At 49.0% G+C, this 21,128-nt stretch overlaps 1 protein-coding gene across 1 annotated transcript in view; it reads left to right on the top strand.

Annotated features, from left to right (window-relative positions):
- Window positions 1-21,128, top strand: part of LOC309562868 (uncharacterized protein) — a 47,174-nt gene that overhangs the window by 11,979 nt on the left and 14,067 nt on the right. The window contains exons 2-3 of the mRNA XM_082267186.1: window positions 11,254-11,364; window positions 14,393-14,449. Coding sequence (XP_082123312.1) covers window positions 11,254-11,364; window positions 14,393-14,449 — 168 coding nt within the window. The remainder of the gene's footprint in view (window positions 1-11,253; window positions 11,365-14,392; window positions 14,450-21,128) is intronic.

The following is a 21,128-nucleotide window of genomic DNA, read 5'->3' as shown; positions in this document are numbered from 1 at the left end:
AATCCTTTGTGGGGTGCAGTGAACACAATCTTTGTGGGGTGCAGTGAACACAATCTTTTTGGGGTGCAGTGAACAAAATCCTTTTTGGGGTGCAGTGAACAACATCCTTTTTGGGGTGCAGTGAACAAAATCCTTTTTGGGGTGCAGTGAACACAATCTTTTTGGGGTGCAGTGAACAAAATCCTTTGTGGGGTGCAGTGAACACAATCTTTGTGGGGTACAGTGAACATAATCTTTGTGGGGTGCAGTGAACACAATCTTTGGGGGGTACAGTGAACACAATCTTTTTGGGGTGCAGTGAGCAAAATCCTTTTTGGGGTACAGTGAACACAATCTTTGTGGGGTGCAGTGAACACAATCTTTTTGGGGTGGAGTGAACAAAATCCTTTTTGGGGTGCAGTGAACAACATCCTTTTTGGGGTGCAGTGAACAAAATCCTTTTTGGGGTGCAGTGAACACAATCTTTTTGGGGTGCAGTGAACAAAATCCTTTGTGGGGTGCAGTGAACACAATCTTTGTGGGGTGCAGTGAACACAATCTTTTTGGGGTGCAGTGAACAAAATCCTTTTTGGGGTGCAGTGAACAACATCCTTTTTGGGGTGCAGTGAACAAAATCCTTTTTGGGGTGCAGTGAACACAATCTTTTTGGGGTGCAGTGAACAAAATCCTTTGTGGGGTGCAGTGAACACAATCTTTGTGGGGTACAGTGAACAGAATCTTTGTGGGGTGCAGTGAACACAATCTTTGGGGGGTACAGTGAACACAATCTTTTTGGGGTGCAGTGAACAAAATCCTTTGTGGGGTGCAGTGAACACAATCTTTGGGGGGTACAGTGAACACAATCTTTTTGGGGTGCAGTGAACAAAATCCTTTGTGGGGTGCAGTGAACACAATCTTTGTGGGGTGCAGTGAACACAATCTTTTTGGGGTGCAGTGAACAAAATCCTTTTTGGGGTGCAGTGAACAACATCCTTTTTGGGGTGCAGTGAACACAATCTTTTTGGGGTGCAGTGAACAAAATCCTTTGTGGGGTGCAGTGAACACAATCTTTGTGGGGTACAGTGAACAGAATCTTTGTGGGGTGCAGTGAACACAATCTTTGGGGGGTACAGTGAACACAATCTTTTTGGGGTGCAGTGAACAAAATCCTTTGTGGGGTGCAGTGAACACAATCTTTGGGGGGTACAGTGAACACAATCTTTTTGAGGTGCAGTGAACAAAATCCTTTGTGGGGTGCAGTGAACACAATCTTTGTGGGGTGCAGTGAACACAATCTTTTTGGGGTGCAGTGAACAAAATCCTTTTTGGGGTGCAGTGAACAACATCCTTTTTGGAGTGCAGTGAACACAATCTTTTTGGGGTGCAGTGAACACAATCTTTGTGGGGTACAGGGAACACAATCTTTGTGGGGTGCAGTGAACACAATCTTTGGGGGGTACAGTGAACACAATCTTTTTGGGGTGCAGTGAACAAAATCCTTTTAGGGTGCAGTGAACACAATCTTTGTGGGGTGCAGTGAACAAAATCCTTTTTGAGGTGCAGTGAACACAATCTTTGTGGGGTGCAGTGAACACAATCTTTGTGGGGTACAGTGAACACAATCTCATACTTCTGAAGATTTGAGGGTGCTGCCTGTTCCATACTCCTCCTCCTACTGCTCAACCATCCTTTTAGGGGTACAAACAATAGTAATTGGGGCCTAGTGTGGTGGTGTACCTGTGAGATACATACACTTTCTTTTTGGTCATATTTTCTATTCCGCTATTCAATTAAAACCTTTGGGGATCAATTAAATTGCGTGATAGTCTGTGTCGGTACGTGTGAGATCCACCTTTCCAAGTTTTTGGGGTTCATCTCATACTTCTGAAGATTTGAGGGTGCTGCCTGTTCCATACTCCTCCTCCTACTGCTCAACCATCCTTTTAGGGGTACAAACAATAGTAATTGGGGCCTAGTGTGGTGGTGTACGTGTGAGATACATACACTTTCTTTTTGATCATATTTTCTATTCCGCTATTCAATTAAAACCTTTGGGGATCAATTAAATTGCGTGATAGTCTGTGTCGGTACGTGTGAGATCCACCTTTCCAAGTTTTTGGGGTTCATCTCATACTTCTGAAGATTTGAGGGTGCTGCCTGTTCCATACTCCTCCTCCTACTCCTCAACCATCCTTTTAGGGGTACAAACAATAGTAATTGGGGCCTATTACGTGTGAGATACATACACTTTCTTTTTGATCATATTTTCTATTCCGCTATTCAATTAAAACCTTTGGGGATCAATTAAATTGCGTGATAGTCTGTGTCGGTACGTGTGAGATCCACCTTTCCAAGTTTTTGGGGTTCATCTCATACTTCTGAAGATTTGAGGGTGCTGCCTGTTCCATACTCCTCCTCCTACTGCTCAACCATCCTTTTAGGGGTACAAACAATAGTAATTGGGGCCTAGTGTGGTGGTGTACGTGTGAGATACATACACTTTCTTTTTGATCATATTTTCTATTCCGCTATTCAATTAAAACCTTTGGGGATCAATTAAATTGCGTGATAGTCTGTGTCGGTATGTGTGAGATCCACCTTTCCAAGTTTTTGGGGTTCATCTCATACTTCTGAAGATTTGAGGGTGCTGCCTGTTCCATACTCCTCCTCCTACTCCTCAACCATCCTTTTAGGGGTACAAACAATAGTAATTGGGGCCTAGTGTGGTGGTGTACGTGTGAGATACATACACTTTCTTTTTGATCATATTTTCTATTCCGCTATTCAATTAAAACCTTTGGGGATCAATTAAATTGCGTGATAGTCTGTGTCGGTACGTGTGAGATCCACCTTTCCAAGTTTTTGGGGTTCATCTCATACTTCTGAAGATTTGAGGGTGCTGCCTGTTCCATACTCCTCCTCCTACTGCTCAACCATCCTTTTAGGGGTAGAAACAATAGTAATTGGGGCCTAGTGTGGTTTTGTACGTGCGAGATACATACACTTTTTTGGATCATATTTCCTATTCCGCTATTCAATAAAAACCTTTCTAGGGCAAGATCTTAAATTACAGAAATATGAGGAGACCGTCAAATAAGGGCCGTGGCCTGGGTCGTGGTGCTGCTGGTAGAGCTCCTGTTGCAAGGAGAGGACGTGGTCGATCTGTGCCAGCTACACGCACAAGTGAAACACCTTCCTCAAGTGTGAGTAGGCGACAGAACCTGCATCAGTATTTGGTAGGGCATCATTCGCCCCTAGAAGTGATGAGGCCAGAACAAGTGGAGGCGATAGTAGATTGGTTTGCTGCTGACAGTGCCTCCAGTTCCTTCACATTGTCTCCCACCCAGTCTACTGCAGAAAGGTCAGAGTTGGCACCTGCAGCCGATGTCCAACCGTCTTTCACCTCACCCCCTTGCAAATCAGGCAAGCAGTCTGAGCCCCAAGCCATACAGCAGTCTCTTTTTCTTTTTGATGACTCTGTCAGCAGGGTTTCCCAGGGCCATCCACCTAGCCCTGCCCCAGAAGTGGAAGAGATTGAGTGCAGCGATGCCCAACCACTTATTTCTCAAGATGAGTACATGCAAGGATCATCGCAGCACGTCTCCGATGATGACGAAACGCAGGTGCCAACTGCTGCGGCGTTCAGCATTGTGGAGACCGACAGGGAGGGCAGGGGTGAAGACTGGGTGGAAGATGATGTGGAGGACGATGAGGTCCTCGACCCCACATGGAATGAACGTCATGCAGGTGACCTGAGTAGTTTGGAGGAAGAGGCGGTGGTTGCACAGAGCCACCAGCACAGCAGAAGAGGGAGCAGGGTGCAGAAGCGGAGCGGTCGTGCCCTAGACACTACGCCCGCTACTAACCAACGCAGCAAGGGAACGAGCGCACCAAAGTCAGCTCAAAGGAGTTCTCTAGCGTGGAAGTTCTTTAGAAAATGTGCTGATGACAGGACACGAGTGGTTTGCACCCTGTGCAATCAGAGCTTGAAGCGAGGCATAAACCTTCTCAACCTGAGCACAACCTGCATGATCAGGCATCTAAGTGCAAAGCACGAGCTGCAGTGGAGTACACACCTTCAAAACCAAGAAACGTCTCTGGCTCATCCTGCTTCCTCTTCTGCTGCAGTCTCGGCCGCTCCAGCCACATCTGTAGTGATACCGGCACCTGCCACCCCGCAAACAGACGATCTGTCAGCAACACCACCACCTGGGTCACCAACAACCATCTCCACAATGTCCCGTGGAAGCGTTCAGCTTTCCATCTCCCAAACACTTGAGAGGAAGAGGAAGTACCCCCCTACCCACCCACGATCCCTGGCCCTGAATGCCAGCATTTCAAAATTATTGGCCTTTGAAATGCTGTCATTCCGTCTGGTGGAGACGCACAGTTTTAAAAACCTTATGTCGGTGGCTGTCCCACAGTACGTCGTGCCCAGCCGCCACTACTTTTCCAGGCAAGCCATCCCTTCCCTGCAAAACCAAGTGGGGGAAAAAATCAGGTGTGCACTGCGCAACGCCATCTGTGCCAAGGTCCACCTAACTACCGATACGTGGACCAGTAAGCACGGTCAGGGGCGTTATATCTCCCTAGCGGCACACTGGGTAAATGCAGTGGCGGATGGGCCTGAGGCGGATAGCAATTTGGCGCATGTCCTTCCACCACCGAGGATTGCAGGGCGCTTCAGTTTGCCTCCTGTTCCTAACTCCTCCTACTCCGCTTCCTCATCCTCTACCGCCTCCTCATCCGGACAGCGTAACACCTTCACCACCAACTTCAGCACGGCCAGGGGTAAACGACAGCAGGCAGTTTTACAACTTGCCTGTTTGGGGGACAAACCACACACCGCGCAGGAGTTGTGGAGGAGCATGGAACAGCAGACAAATGAGTGGTTGCTGCCAGCGAGCCTCAAGCCCGGCCTGGTGGTGTGCGATAACGGGAGAAATCTCATAGCAGCTCTGGGCCTAGCCGGTTTGACGCACATCCCTTGCCTGGCGCATGTGCTGAATTTGGTGGTGCAGAGGTTCCTTAAAAACTACCCCGATATGTCAGAGCTGCTGCAGAAAGTGCGGGCCGTTTGTGCGCACTTTCGGCGTTCTCACCCTGCTGCTGCTCGCCTGGCAGCGCTGCAGCGTAACTTCGGCCTTCCCGCTCACCGCCTCATATGTGACGTGCCCACAAGGTGGAACTCCACCTTGCACATGCTGGAAAGACTGTGCGAGCAGCAGCAGGCCATAGTGGAGTTTCAGCTGCAGCACGCACGCGTGAGTCGCTCTGCGGAACAGCACCACTTCACCACCAATAACTGGGCCTCCATGTGAGACCTGTGTGCCTTGTTGCGCTGTTTTGAGTACTCCACCAACATGGCCAGTGGCAATGACGCCGTTCTCAGCTTAACTATCCCACTTCTATGCCTCCTTGAAAAAACAATTCGGGCGATGATGGAAGAGGATGTGGCACAGGATGAGGAGGAGGAGAAGGATGAAGAGGTAACATTTCCAAGGCTTTCAGGGCAGTCATTCGCAAGGGGCTCCGAGGGTGGGTTCCTGCACACACAAACGCCAGGGACACAATTGTCCAGCAGGGGCACAGTTCTGGAGGATGAGGAGGATGAGGAGGATGAGGAGGAGGAGGAGCTGGAGGAGGAGATGGAACCATGTTCACAGCAGGGTGGCACCCAGGCCAGCTCATGGCCATCACTGGTGCGTGGCTGGGGGGATACAGAGGACACGGACGATACACCTCCCACAGAGGACAGCCTTTCGTTGCCTCTGGGCAGCCTGGCACACATGAGCGATTACATGCTGCAGTGTCTCCACAACGACCGCCGAGTTGCCCACATTCTAACTTGTGCTGATTACTGGGTGGCCACGCTGCTGGATCCCCGTTACAAGGACAACGTACCGTCCTTAATTCACTCACTGGAGCGCGATCGCAAGATGGGCGAGTACAAGCGCACGCTGGTAGACGCCATGCTGCTGGCATTCCCATCTGACAGCGGGGCCGCAGTGGAAGAGGAGGAGGAGGAGGAGGAGGAGGTCGCCAACGCAACCAGGGCACCGCCAGCACCTCAGAAGGCAGGGTTAGCATGGCCGAAATGTGGAAAAGCTTTGTCAGCACGCCACAACAAACAGCAGCACCAGCAGCTCAGATGGAACGTCTTAGCAGGAGGCAGCATTTTACCAACATGGTGGAGCAGTATGTGTGCACACGCCTACATGTAGTGAATGAGGGGTCTGCCCCTTCAACTTCTGGGTCTCCAAATTGGGCACATGGCCTGAGCTTGCCCTTTACGCCTTGGAGGTGCTGGCGTGCCCTGCAGCCAGTGTATTATCTGAACGGGTATTTAGCACGGCTGGGGGCGTTATAACAGACAAGCGCAGCCGCCTGTCCAGAGACAATGTGGACAAGCTCACGTTCATGGATCCAGGCATGGATCCCACGGGACTTTTCCGTACCTTGTGCAGAATAGCAATGGATACCGACCTTACCCACCCATTGTTCCATTTTTGCTCTTTCTCACTCTTTTGGGGTGTACCCTCATTTAAAATTTGTGAAAAGAAGCAGTGTTGGCTACCTCGTCCTCCTCCTCAGGGCCAGATTAACGTAGGGGCTATTGGAGCTGCAGCTCCAGGCCCCTACCTTTTATATATGCCCCGGGTTGGCCATATTCACTGTTACCGCTCTTCTGTCACTTGTAAACACAGAAGTCTGGCTTCTATGCTCGCTTCCCCAGGCAGCACCCTCAGAACCTCCCCACACAGCGCGAAGGCCAGACAAGGAGGGACAGTTGCCGATGCATGGATGTGTTTATGGCCTTCAGAGACAGCATCCCATGTTGAATTAGGCATGCATGGCTGCACCCTTCCTCCTCTGGGTGCATGGCAAGGCACGGCCCTTCAAAATCCTCAGCACCAAGCCCATGATGCTCTTAATCCGGCCCTGGTCCTCCTCCACAGCCGCTTCCACCTACACCACCCATAGGTGTGCGCAGCCTATTGCATTAAGGTGTGCACCCCAAAGTTGAAATACACATGCATGTGTTTGCCAGCAGGGAGAGTAATGTATCGGGGCCATGTACCTGTAGGCAAAGAGAAATAGAGCAGAGCAGGTCCGAGGGAGATCTTTCCCATCTCCTCACTGGCAATGCTATGTGCCCTAGGTGATTAGGGTGTGCCCAGGCACACCCGGCACACCCTGTGCGCATGCCTATGTCACCGCCACATCCACCACCACCTCAACCTCCCTCCAACTCCATATGGGCCTCGTCCTTCAGAGATGAAGAAGAACATTGTTTTATTTTTCTGTTTTTTTTTGTTGTTTTAAGTTATTTCCCTATCCACATTTATTTGCAGAGCACTTGCCATGCTCTTAATTACGTTTTGCTGCCATTTGCAGCACTCTAGCCCTTTCCTTTGGTGTTTTAGAGCCATTAAAGCCTTAAAGTTCGGGTCCCCATTGACTTCAATGGGGTTCGGTGTCCGGGAAAAGTTCGGTAAAAGTCCGGGACACGGACCCGGACTTTTTTTTAAAGTTCGGCCGAACCCGTCGAACACGGACATCTAGGTGTCCGCTCAACCCTAATCACGTCCACAGTCTCTGACCATCTCTTGTATCACGTCCAGTGTCTCTGACCATCTCTTGTATCACGTCCAGTGTCTCTGACCCTCTCTTGTATCACGTCCACAGTCTCTGACCATCTCTTGTATCACGTCCACAGTCTCTGACCATCTCTTGTATCATGTCCACAGTCTCTGACCATCTCTTGTATCACGTCCACAGTCTCTGACCATCTCCTGTATGATGTCTGCAGTCTGCAGCCTTTCAACCTAATTTACTGAAACTGTACAAAGGCACCCTAAACCCTGTGACAACCAATTAGAATTCACCTTTTGCTAGTGTGATGTCAGATAAGTAACATTTTGTTTTGTGCATTGTTTCTTGAACAAGCTCTTGATGTTCAACTTTCCCAGGAAGTCATAGAGGAACTGACTCACCATTTTCTGGCTACAGCTAATTTGGAAAGATTTGGTGTTGGTGCTTCATCTAGGCTACTGGGAAATGAATTTCACTTGTGGGTTGTGGATGTTCTGGGACCTCTGCTATTTCGAAAATGACTTAAGCAGTTCCATAGGAGCCTCCAGAAAGGCTTCTGCATAGGACACCCTGATTGCCATAATTGGTGCTCTCAATTGCTTTTAAGGGAAGAGTTACAAGTAAAAGTGGAGATTGGAAAGTATTAACATGCGTGTGGTCACATTTTATAAAATTTTATGATGGGGCATTGGGTGGAGCTTGGGCGGAACTTACTTTAAAATGTGGGCGGGGTCATCAAACTTAGGTTTGGGCTGAAGCCCCTGGTCTTTTTCTCACCTAGCAACGCCCCTGTCGCCGGTGTTCCGGCCTATGTGGTGGCTAAAGGGGGGGTGGGGTTTACGACCCAGAAAGGCGCCGATTGGCTGCCTTCTGGGGGCGTAACCTGGGTGCAGGAAAGAGCGCTTGGCCACCCCCACCTTCGTGATGTCCTGGCTGTGATTTGTCCAGTCTCCAGCCTGGACCAATCATCATCCAGGACATCCGATCCATGACGTTGCAATGGGGGCGGTGCCGGTGCGTGCGTCACCGTCGCTCACCTTCCCGCCGGTTCCCGCTGCAGAGAAGAGGAGAGGCCGCCTGCCGGTTCCCGCCACAGAAGAGGACGAGGGAGAAGCCGCTCACCTTCCCGCTGCCGCCGATAGCCGAGCCGCCGCCAGGTAAGTGCATTGGGTTGAAGGGAGCACGAACGCTGGTCTCTGCATTGATTGGGGGACAATGCTGTGGCACTCTGCAATCATTGGGGTACAATGCTGTGTGGCACTCTGCAATCATTGGGGTACAATGCTGTGGCACTCTGCAATCATTGGGGTACAATGCTGTGTGGCACTCTGCAATCATTGGGGTACAATGCTGTGGCACTCTGCAATCATTGGGGTACAATGCTGTGGGCACTCTGCAATCATTGGGGTACAATGCTGTGGGCACTCTGCAATCATTGGGGTACAATGCTGTGGTGCTCTGCAGTGATTGGGGACAATGCTGTGGTGCTCTGCAGTGATTGGGGACAATGCTGTGGCGCTCTGCATTGAAAGGGGCTTGCGCGCATATACCTGGCAAGTAAAAATGCTGTCCCCCCCAGATTTGTGTGGGTTCCTACACCCTTGGGTGTTGACCCTCTTGTTATATAACAAAAAGATATAAAATTGCTTAATGGTCACCGAGGGGTATCCTCCTTTCGCTCTCCGGTATATATTTTCCTCATGGCTGTGTCACCGGTGACCTACACTACGTAACGTCTTCAGAAGGACTTCTGAAGATGTTGCGTAGTGAGGAAATGCGCCCAGCTGGGCACACAGAGAGTAACTTTCTATGCAGGTGGAACGCATGCTGGAGTCTAGCTGCCTACAGCTTCTTTTGCAATAATGGGTTGCCCATTTTGACCCATTTAAACCCATTTGATTTTAAACTTTTATGTATCTAACCGACAATGGATGCTTTTACAATATGCTTGAAGCAATTATACGCTATGAGAAGCCTGTCCTTTTTCTGTCTCCTCCACTAACAATCTTGTTACTGGAGTCACTGGTGACATAGAGGAAAGGATACCAAAGAGCAGCCGGAGGATACCCCTGGTCTCTGGGTGACCATTACGCAATTTTGGCTTCTTTTGTTATATATCAAAAGGGTCAACACCATCTGTTGAGTACTGTATATCACACACATGGTGAATTGTTGGCACTAAAGTGGATATTTGAGTTGAAAAAAACCACTATGGCATTTTAACATATACTGAAAGGATTTGTTATACTGAATATCACATCTAATTAGGACTGAGCACTTTTATTATTTTTCACTATTTGAATTGATGTTTTTTTTGTTTGAGAGTTATATATTTGCACAAAAGTGAATTATTATTAATATTATTTTTCATTTACTTGATTTGCATTTGCAAGTGTTTTAACACAGGGAGTTAACACTCCTGTGGGTTAATTTTGAGGATTACAACTGAAGTTGCTTGACCAATTTCTAATAGTCACCTGGCAGAAAGAGACAGTAAGGCTGAGGAGAAAAGGAGCCAGATGACATTGGACATCTTCCAGGCAGGAAACAAGGTAGACTCTATCTTGCTGCAGCTTCTAATGCAAACTGTGAGAAGCTAACAGTGTGCAGTGAAATTATAGTAAGCAATCTGAATACAGAGGAGGAACCTCTATGACTGTGCTGGACAATGTAGCAGTGTGTTGGTCTTCCATTGGTATTCCCTCTTGTGAGATCTCTAGTGTAGTTTTCACTTTCTTCCACTAGATGTCCCCATGAATCCTTAGTTCCTTAAAGGAGTTGTAGAGTCAGAAGGTTTTTTCATCTTTATGCATTTAATGCATGAAGATAAAAAGTCTTCTGTGTGTAGAGCAGCCCCCCCAGCACTCCCTAATACTTACCTGAGCCCCATCTCTGTCCAGTGATGTCCATGAGTCCCTTGGCCAACCGGGACTCTCCCTCCTGATTGGCTCCTACGGCTGTCAATCAAAGCCAGTTAGCCAATCAGGAGAGAGCGGGGTGGGGCCAAATGGCAACTTCGTGTCTGAGTGGACACACGGAGCTGCAGCTCAGCTCAGGTGTCCCCCATAGCAAGCTGCTTGCTGTGGGGGCACTCAGCAGGAGGGAGGGGCCAGGAGCACAGGCGAGGGTCCCGAGAAGAGGAAGATCCCTCAGTCAGTGTTAGTACTTCTAAGAGACAGGGCTTGAGAAGGTTATTGTCTTCTTACACTTCAAAAGACTGGAAAAACATCCTCTGTACTGCAATTGTCTTATGTAAGGTTGTGTTGGATTAAACTTCGGTGTCTTATTGAAGAGTTAAGCTGCCTGTGGTTAGTGCCAAGTCAGCAGGTGACCATACTGGCTGGACAGAATGGGTCTAAATATGTATGTCAAAACATTTATGAACAGAGTGAAAAGGCATAGGTCGACACTGGGCTAGATATAAGTCTGTACAGGGATCCCACCAAAGGACACATGACGGTCAAATTGATTTCTGACTTTTGGTACGACCCAAAATAATGAGAAAATGTTATTTGAGGAACTTGAACTTGCCTTGAAAGAATCCCCATCTGGGTTGAATCATCAACTAGGCAAATGTATTCATTTATCTCTAGCAGACCATTAGATATCAATGGCACTTAGCAGAGTATTGTGTAAAACTGCATCAAACTAATTAAACCTCAATCTTTCCCCTTTCAGATTCTGGTTATTGTGGCAGCCATCGTGGAGATTGGCCTCGGCACTGTATTGGTCTTCACCCGCTTTACCGTCACGCTTCTAAGTGGCATTACATTTTGGGGCCCTGTGTTTGTAAGTAGTATTACAATTTGTTGTTTGTGTTGTATTCCACTAGTGCAAAAGAACACTGGCCTGCAGTATCACCTATTGGCCCATCATAGATTAGCTTTCACCAACGTAGCAGAGGAGAGTTTGAATCAAAGTGAGATGTTGTTGCCTGTGTCCCCATTGGAGAGTTTCCCTTCACTTCCTGTCCTGGTGACCACTGCCCTTTGGTCACTGGGATAGGAATAAAGTTTAATCTTTCCAATTAAGAGCAAAGACAAAAAGAATAATCTGAAAAAGTTCTAACTCTTTCTTATGCTATCCAAAAATAAATTTGAATGGAGTTCAATTTAAGATGATCATCAGTGAACATTTACCATTTAAATATGCACATGCATCCAGCATGTTAAGTTCCTGTTGTGCGATAAATGCCGATTGTAGCCAGGATCTGGCTAGTTTTTGCTTCCGCTCACCCTGGGACACATCGGTGTGGTCGGACCTGTCTTGCGTTTTCTGATTCTTTTATTCCCCGACTGCCTTTGGCTTCAATGATCTGTGACCAATACTTTGCGGAGTGACTTTCTTACAGCCTTCCTACTGGTCTGCTCAGTATATTAACTTCGTTTTGGGTCCTTTTTCCCCCCTATTGCCCCTATGTGTGCGGGTTGTAATCCATGCTTCAGCCCCGGGTCAGGCGTCCCTTGGATCAGCCTCTGTCTCTCCATGCCAGACTGGACTGCTCTTGGACCGATGACACTGTTTAAAGAAGAATATTTTAATGCTCCTGATGAGTGGACGGAGGTCCACGAAACGCGTCGAGCCGACAAATCACTCAGACAACTTCATTCACACCCTACATAACCAACTAATAACCATTCAGGTTACTTTACGAACATCCCCTCTGTTTCCCAAGATTTTACACTATAAGAGATTGACCGGTCTATATCAAGTTGTTTTTATCTCTATTATGAAATTATCTGGTTATATTAATAAGTTATGTATATATATGTATGTTCTCTCATAAATTTGACCTGTATATGCAGTCTGAATGTTTGAAATATATCATGTTAAATGAGATAAATTAGATTTTTGATTATGTGTTAACCCTCTATGGATCCCCATTTTCTGGGTCATATGAATTGGTATATGTTAAAGTTGTGTATCTATAGAAAAATGGTTTTCACAATAAATATGCTATTTGTTATAATGATTTTAGACCTGATATTATTCCCTATATATAACATCGTTTGCAATTATTATGACTGAACAGATTATTTATGACTTATTGAATTATTATATGTCACATTATCAAACATTATCAAACATTATTTAACATATATATATATATTGCTAGTACTTCATGGGTCTCCGCCTTTGGAACCGTATGAGGACATGTTTATTACACCAGTATCACACACATATGTCTAGCTACACTCAATTAAAGTCCCACATTCCTCCCTTTCCTCTTACCAGGATCTGGCTAGTATAGTATAGTTGTATAACTTTTTTTTTTTTATTAAACTAACTAATTAAGTTTTTTTATAACACTCCTACCTGTTTGGAGGACCAAAGATTTCAAGTGGGGGAAGATGTAGCTAGGACCTGGCTAGTATTGCCTGCCTTATCAGGAGACAATTTGCAGCACTTACTGTAGTGAGATTGTTTCTCTCTAGTGCCCAGCTTAGACTCTATGTCATCACATCCTGCCAGCAGGGTGAACAATACCAGAGAGTGAAACAAAGCATCTTGGGATCTGAAATCCAAGAAACCATAGTTTGCACTCAAGTTGGACTGTAATGGACTACAAGTACCAGCCTGCTTAAGAGGGAGAGGAGAATGCTGGGAGAGGTAATAGAAAGTCTAGGCTAGGCCAGGATCACTCTCTTGGGACCTCGGCCTGAATCTGAAAGCAAGTGACTCGGTGTTAGAACATGCTGTGGCCTAGCCTGGGCCTGTGCTACTGAGAGAGAGTCATCATGCATGTGTACAGAATCATCCACTGCCAGCTACTTCTGGTTGTCCAGTGGCAGCCTGGAAGCCGTTTTTGTCACATCCACACCAGATCCTGTTGGGCAGCAGCGCAGCGTGACATGAGGTTAAGCGCTAATCATTTGAGCCAGGCTCTGCAGAGGCCTTCTGTGGAGTGTTCACATCACTTTCCATTAGGGAAGATAGCTGGGATTAGCGAGCGGGCACCTGACAAATTTCTTTAGCAACAAAGGACACTGAATACAGACACTGTAGCTATTTGCCTAAAGTAACCTGTAGGAGAACATTGTGCTAAGCTTACTTTCAGCTGAGCAGCCAATGTTCACCCTGCTCACCCAGACCCTGTAAGCCTACTTTATCTCTTCCTGCTTGTCAAGTCACTTCAAATGCATCACTAAAGAGCTATCTGAAGACACAAGACATCTTCTCCTTTTGAGAGACTACAACATATCATCCCCTCATAGGTTATACCGTGCCTTGCGAAAGTATTCGGCCCCCTTGAACTTTGCCACCTTTTGCCACATTTCAGGCTTCAAACATAAAGATATAAAACTGTAATTTTTTGTGAAGAATCAACAACAAGTCGGACGCAATCATGAAGTGGAATGAAATTTATTGGATATTTCAAACTTTGTTAACAAATAAAAAACTGAAAAATTGGGCATCCAATTTTTCAGTTTTTTATTTGTTAACAAAATTTGAAATATCCAATATATTTCATTCCACTTCATGATTGCGTCCGACTTGTTGTTGATTCTTCACAAAAAATTACAGTTTTATATCTTTATGTTTGAAGCCTGAAATGTGGCAAAAGGTCGCAAAGTTCAAGGGGGCCGAATACTTTCGCAAGGCACTGTATGTGCCCAGGTTAAATTTCATGAATGGGGTTTACATCCACTTTAAGGTATTTCAGAAAACTAGACTGCATTTAGGCCACTAGATGGAGCTGACAGTATAGAAATTTCTCGAAAAAAATATAGTGCTTAAATGCTTCTGACATTTGTGCAAGTAATGTTTTAGAATAATATGCAGTTGTTTTCTTCCTTTTTTTTTTCTGTTATTGCAGTACATCATTGCCGGATCTCTGACACTTGTCGCTCAGAAGAAACCCAATATCTGCTTGGTGAGTTTTTTTTTCATTTTTTACATAACTGGAAAGTAACATTGCTATAAGGTATGTATACATTTTCTCCAAATATTGAAGAAATTATTATATAGCTGTGCTAGACTGATTCAAATTAAGTAATAATACTCAATGTCAGGCAGCAGCTGCAAAAGCAAAAAAAAAAAAAAAACTGGGAGGAGCACGATGTTACGGGGGGGGGGGGGGGGGAGGGGCAACTAAATCAGACAAGGGGGTGAAAGGTTTCATTTACAATAAAAGTTAATAAAATGGATAAATTAAAATTTGGCGCCTATCCTCGTTATTCTATATTCTATTGTAGTGTCGCTATCAATTTAAGTAGTTTGCTTACATTTAATTTGTTCGTTTGGATGAGGCGCTACTACCACTTGTGTATAATTTTTAAATGTGCCTGATAATCAAAAGACTCTGTAAAAAGTGCCTAAGTGCCCTTTTAAAAGTGAAATGAATTGAGGTCTTACACAGTGGCATCGCTTCCGGTTAACGTCACTTCCTGGCAAGGTGGAACGCACGCATCGCGGAGCGGCGTTTCCAAACCAAACTTATGCAAGCTCTTCAAGTTAGTGCTACTGGAAGCACTTGCCGTATATACTCGAGTATAAGTCGACCCGAATATAAGCCGAGAACCCTAATTTTACCACAAAAAAGTGGGAAAACGTATTGACTCGAATATAAGTCTAGGGTGGGAAATGCAGCAGCTACTGGACCCAACTGGACCACCACGAGACACAAAACAGGGGCTGCGGGCATGGTACAGGAGATGGCGCAGGTCATAGTATAGGCATTGCACAGGTCATGGTAAGGGCATGGCACAGGTCAGGGCACAGGTGATGGTATAAGCATGGCACAGGTCATGGTACAGGCATGGCACAGGTCATGGTACAAGCATGGCACAGGTCATGGTACAGGAGATGGTATAGGCATGGCACAGGTGATGGTATAGGCATAGCACAGGTGATGGTATAGGCATGGCACAGTAAGTACAGGCATGGCACAGTATGTACAGGCATGGCACAGTAGGTATAGGCATGGCACAGTATGTAAAGGCATGGCACAGGAGATACAGTGCTGCAGGCATGATACAGGAGAATGTCCTGTACCATGCCCGCAGCACTGCATGAGGAAATGCAGGGGCTGCAGAAGAGTCTCACTTACCTGTCTGTGAGGCGCCTTCATTTTAAAAATCGCGCCATCCGGTGCCAATACATCACCGCAAATGCGCCCCCGATGCTCGGGAAAGCCCAAACACGTTTGGCTATTCCCGGGCATGCGGCACATGCGCAGTGACACGTCGGCGCCATTTTTAAAAACACAGTGAAGCCAGTGACTCTAGTATAAGCCGAGGGGGGCATTTGCAGAATGAAAAAACATGCTGAAAAACTCGGCTTATACTCGAGTATATACGTGAGTGTATTTAATATTTATTTTTGTGTAAAGCTTTTAATAAATGGCATTGTGCAATGAATATTTTTAATCTATTTTATGGAAACATTGGATAAAAAAAAAAACCACGATTGGGTCAGTCATTCTGGAACCAAAAGCAAGTTCATCAATCAGAATAGGGGTGACACATCTCTCTCTACCAGTGGGGGTCAATCATAGCTGTATAGGTTCTGGTGGCCTAATTGGTTCTGGTGAGTGGCCATTACTTACCAAGGTGGTGGAGCACGGAGAACATATTTATAAGCACCTTTTAGTTTGGAGCACTTTTCTCTTTTTAGAAATACTGATGTAGCACCCTACAAGGTAGGTGCTAGGTAAAGTATAGTGGGCCTTGGCTGCCTAACAGCAGGGCCATGATTTCAGCTAGGCTGTCATGTCTCCCAGGTGTGTCTGCTGAGGGGGGAGACTCCCCACTGGCTCCATGAGCGTATTCTAATAGGGCAGTGGAGGAAACCCAATCAGAGACACATTCAGGTCTGTATCTACCCCAGAAGGCAGATTCTGCCGCAAAGGATTCTGGGAGTGGGTATAAGTTTGAAGGGCATGCATGACGCAGCATCTTTGGTGGGAAGAAGAGTCATAGGAAGGAGAGTATGGCTGTCTCTCCTCCTGTCACAAGAATCAGGTGTCTTGGGCGGCTTGCCTGAGAGTGCAGAGAGAGACAGCTGAGCTGAGCCGCAGAAGGGATCCAGTGTGCTGAGAACCAGTGGAGCAATAGGGGCCTAGTTCCAGGAAAGCATTCCAAGTTCGTAAATACTGTGAACTACCCCTGGGGGTCTGCCTAGCTGTGAGGGGACCACTCCGGTGAAGGTCCAAGGGATCCAGGAGCTAGCTAGCAGTAAAGGGGGTGCCTAGTCAGAGGACCCTGAAGTGTCAGAGGGGGTGCCTAGTCAGAGGACCCTGAAGTGTCAGAGGGGGTGCCTAGTCAGAGGACCCTGAAGTGTCAGAGGGGGTGCCTAGTCAGAGGACCCTGAAGTGTCAGAGGGGGTGCCTAGTCAGAGGCCCATGAAGTGTCAGAGGGGGTGCCTAGTCAGAGGACCATGAAGTGTCAGAAGGGGTGCCTAGTCAGAGGACCCTGAAGTGTCAGAGGGGGTGCCTAGTAAGAGGACCCTGAAGTGTCAGAGGGGGTGCCTAGTCAGAGGCCCATGAAGTGGCAGAGGGGGTGCCTAGTCAGAGGACCATGAAGTGTCAGAGGGGGTGCCTAGTCAGAGGACCCTGAAGTGTCAGAGGGGGTGCCTAGTCAGAGGACCATGAAGTGTCAGAGGGGGTGCCTAGTCAGAGGACCCTGAAGTGTCAGAGGGAGTGCCTAGTCAGAGGACCCTGAAGTGTCAGAGGGGGTGCCTAGTCAGAGGACCATGAAGTGTCAGAGGGGGTGCCTAGTCAGAGGACCCTGAAGTGTCAGAGGGGGTGCCTAGTCAGAGGACCCTGAAGTGTCAGAGGGTGTGCCTAGTCAGAGGACCATGAAGTGTCAGAGGGGGTGCCTAGTCAGAGGCCCATGAAGTGTCAGAGGGGGTGCCTAGTCAGAGGACCATGAAGTGTCAGAGGGGGTGCCTAGTCAGAGGCCCATGAAGTGGCAGAGGGGGTGCCTAGTCAGAGGACCATGAAGTGTCAGAGGGGGTGCCTAGTTAGAGGACCCTGAAGTGTCAGAGGTGGTGCCTAGTCAGAGGACCATGAAGTGTCAGAGGGGGTGCCTAGTCAGAGGACCCTGAAGTGTCAGAGGGAGTGCCTAGTCAGAGGACCCTGAAGTGTCAGAGGGGGTGCCTAGTCAGAGGACCATGAAGTGTCAGAGGGGGTGCCTAATCAGAGGACCCTGAAGTGTCAGAGGGGGTGCCTAGTCAGAGGACCCTGAAGTGTCAGAGGGAGTGCCTAGTCAGAGGACCATGAAGTGTCAGAGGGGGTGCCTAGTCAGAGGACCCTGAAGTGTCAGAGGGAGTGCCTAGTCAGAGGACCCTAAAGTGTCAGAGGGGGTGCCTAGTCAGAGAACCATGAAGTGTAAGAGGGGGTGCCTAGTCAGAGGACCCTGAAGTGTCAGAGGGCGTGCCTAGTCAGAGGACCCTGAAGTGTCAGAGGGAGTGCCTAGTCAGAGGACCATGAAGTGTCAGAGGGGGTGCCTAGTCAGAGGCCCATGAAGTGGCAGAGGGGGTACCTAGTCAGAGGACCATGAAGTGTCAGAGGGGGTGCCTAGTCAGAGGACCCTGAAGTGTCAGAGGGGGTGCCTAGTCAGAGGACCCTGAAGTGTCAGAGGGGGTGCCTAGTCAGAGGACCATGAAGTGTCAGAGAGGGTGCCTAGTCAGAGGACCATGAAGTGGCAGAGGGGGTGCCTAGTCAGAGGACCATGAAGTGTCAGAGGGGGTGCCTAGTCAGAGGACCCTGAAGTGTCAGAGGGGGTGCCTAGTCAGAGGACCATGAAGTGTCAGAGGGGGTGCCTAGTCAGAGGACCATGAAGTGTCAGAGGGGGTGCCTAGTCAGAGGACCCTGAAGTGTCAGAGGGGGTGCCTAGTCAGAGGACCATGAAGTGTCAGAGAGGGTGCCTAGTCAGAGGACCATGAAGTGGCAGAGGGGGTGCCTAGTCAGAGGACCATGAAGTGTCAGAGGGGGTGCCTAGTCAGAGGACCCTGAAGTGTCAGAGGGGGTGCCTAGTCAGAGGACCATGAAGTGTCAGAGAGGGTGCCTAGTCAGAGGACCATGAAGTGGCAGAGGGGGTGCCTAGTCAGAGGACCATGAAGTGTCAGAGGGGGTGCCTAGTCAGAGGACCCTGAAGTGTCAGAGGGGGTGCCTAGTCAGAGGACCATGAAGTGTCAGAGGGGGTGCCTAGTCAGAGGCCCATGAAGTGGCAGAGGGGGTGCCTAGTCAGAGGACCATGAAGTGTCAGAGGGGGTGCCTAGTCAGAGGACCCTGAAGTGTCAGAGGGGGTGCCTAGTTAGAGGACCCTGAAGTGTCAGAGGGGGTGCCTAGTCAGAGGACCATGAAGTGTCAGAGGGGGTGCCTAGTCAGAGGACCCTGAAGTGTCAGAGGGAGTGCCTAGTCAGAGGACCCTGAAGTGTCAGAGGGGGTGCCTAGTCAGAGGACCCTGAAGTGTCAGAGGGGGTGCCTAGTCAGAGGACCCTGAAGTGTCAGAGGGGGTGCCTAGTCAGAGGACCCTGAAGTGTCAGAGGGAGTGCCTAGTCAGAGGACCATGAAGTGTCAGAGGGGGTGCCTAGTCAGAGGCCCATGAAGTGGCAGAGGGGGTACCTAGTCAGAGGACCATGAAGTGTCAGAGGGGGTGCCTAGTCAGAGGACCCTGAAGTGTCAGAGGGGGTGCCTAGTCAGAGGACCCTGAAGTGTCAGAGGGGGTGCCTAGTCAGAGGACCATGAAGTGTCAGAGAGGGTGCCTAGTCAGAGGACCATGAAGTGGCAGAGGGGGTGCCTAGTCAGAGGACCATGAAGTGTCAGAGGGGGTGCCTAGTCAGAGGACCCTGAAGTGTCAGAGGGGGTGCCTAGTCAGAGGACCATGAAGTGTCAGAGGGGGTGCCTAGTCAGAGGACCATGAAGTGTCAGAGGGGGTGCCTAGTCAGAGGACCCTGAAGTGTCAGAGGGGGTGCCTAGTCAGAGGACCATGAAGTGTCAGAGAGGGTGCCTAGTCAGAGGACCATGAAGTGTCAGAGGGGGTGCCTAGTCAGAGGACCATGAAGTGTCAGAGGGGGTGCCTAGTCAGAGGACCCTGAAGTGTCAGAGGGGGTGCCTAGTCAGAGGACCATGAAGTGTCAGAGAGGGTGCCTAGTCAGAGGACCATGAAGTGGCAGAGGGGGTGCCTAGTCAGAGGACCATGAAGTGTCAGAGGGGGTGCCTAGTCAGAGGACCCTGAAGTGTCAGAGGGGGTGCCTAGTCAGAGGACCATGAAGTGTCAGAGGGGGTGCCTAGTCAGAGGCCCATGAAGTGGCAGAGGGGGTGCCTAGTCAGAGGACCATGAAGTGTCAGAGGGGGTGCCTAGTCAGAGGACCCTGAAGTGTCAGAGGGGGTGCCTAGTTAGAGGACCCTGAAGTGTCAGAGGGGGTGCCTAGTCAGAGGACCATGAAGTGTCAGAGGGGGTGCCTAGTCAGAGGACCCTGAAGTGTCAGAGGGAGTGCCTAGTCAGAGGACCCTGAAGTGTCAGAGGGGGTGCCTAGTCAGAGGACCCTGAAGTGTCAGAGGGGGTGCCTAGTCAGAGGACCCTGAAGTGTCAGAGGGGGTGCCTAGTCAGAGGACCCTGAAGTGTCAGAGGGTGTGCCTAGTCAGAGGACCATGAAGTGTCAGAGGGGGTGCCTAGTCAGAGGCCCATGAAGTGGCAGAGGGGGTGCCTAGTCAGAGGACCATGAAGTGTCAGAGGGGGTGCCTAGTCAGAGGCCCATGAAGTGGCAGAGGGGGTGCCTAGTCAGAGGACCATGAAGTGTCAGAGGGGGTGCCTAGTCAGAGGACCCTGAAGTGTCAGAGGGGGTGCCTAGTTAGAGGACCCTGAAGTGTCAGAGGGGGTGCCTAGTCAGAGGACCATGAAGTGTCAGAGGGGGTGCCTAGTCAGAGGACCCTGAAGTGTCAGAGGGAGTGCCTAGTCAGAGGACCCTGAAGTGTCAGAGGGGGTGCCTAGTCAGAGGACCATGAAGTGTCAGAGGGGGTGCCTAATCAGAGGACCCTGAAGTGTCAGAGGGGGTGCCTAGTCAGAGGACCCTGAAGTGTCAGAGGGAGTGCCTAGTCAGAGGACCATGAAGTGTCAGAGGGGGTGCCTAGTCAGAGGACCCTGAAGTGTCAGAGGGAGTGCCTAGTCAGAGGACCCTAAAGTGTCAGAGGGAGTGCCTAGTCAGAGGACCCTAAAGTGTCAGAGGGGGTGCCTAGTCAGAGAACCATGAAGTGTAAGAGGGGGTGCCTAGTCAGAGGACCCTGAAGTGTCAGAGGGTGTGCTGAGTCAGAGGACCATGAAGTGTCAGAGGGGGTGCCTAGTCAGAGGCCCATGAAGTGGCAGAGGGGGTGCCTAGTCAGAGGACCATGAAGTGTCAGAGGGGGTGCCTAGTCAGAGGCCCATGAAGTGGCAGAGGGGGTGCCTAGTCAGAGGACCATGAAGTGTCAGAGGGGGTGCCTAGTCAGAGGACCCTGAAGTGTCAGAGGGGGTGCCTAGTTAGAGGACCCTGAAGTGTCAGAGGGGGTGCCTAGTCAGAGGACCATGAAGTGTCAGAGGGGGTGCCTAGTCAGAGGACCCTGAAGTGTC

Source organism: Pelophylax lessonae (genome assembly GCF_965119305.1).
Source record: "Pelophylax lessonae genome assembly, chromosome: 9".
In the NCBI taxonomy this organism is placed as follows: Eukaryota; Metazoa; Chordata; class Amphibia; order Anura; family Ranidae; genus Pelophylax; species Pelophylax lessonae.
Note: the sequence above shows the minus strand (reverse complement) of the source record. Positions and strands in the feature narration are given on the sequence as shown.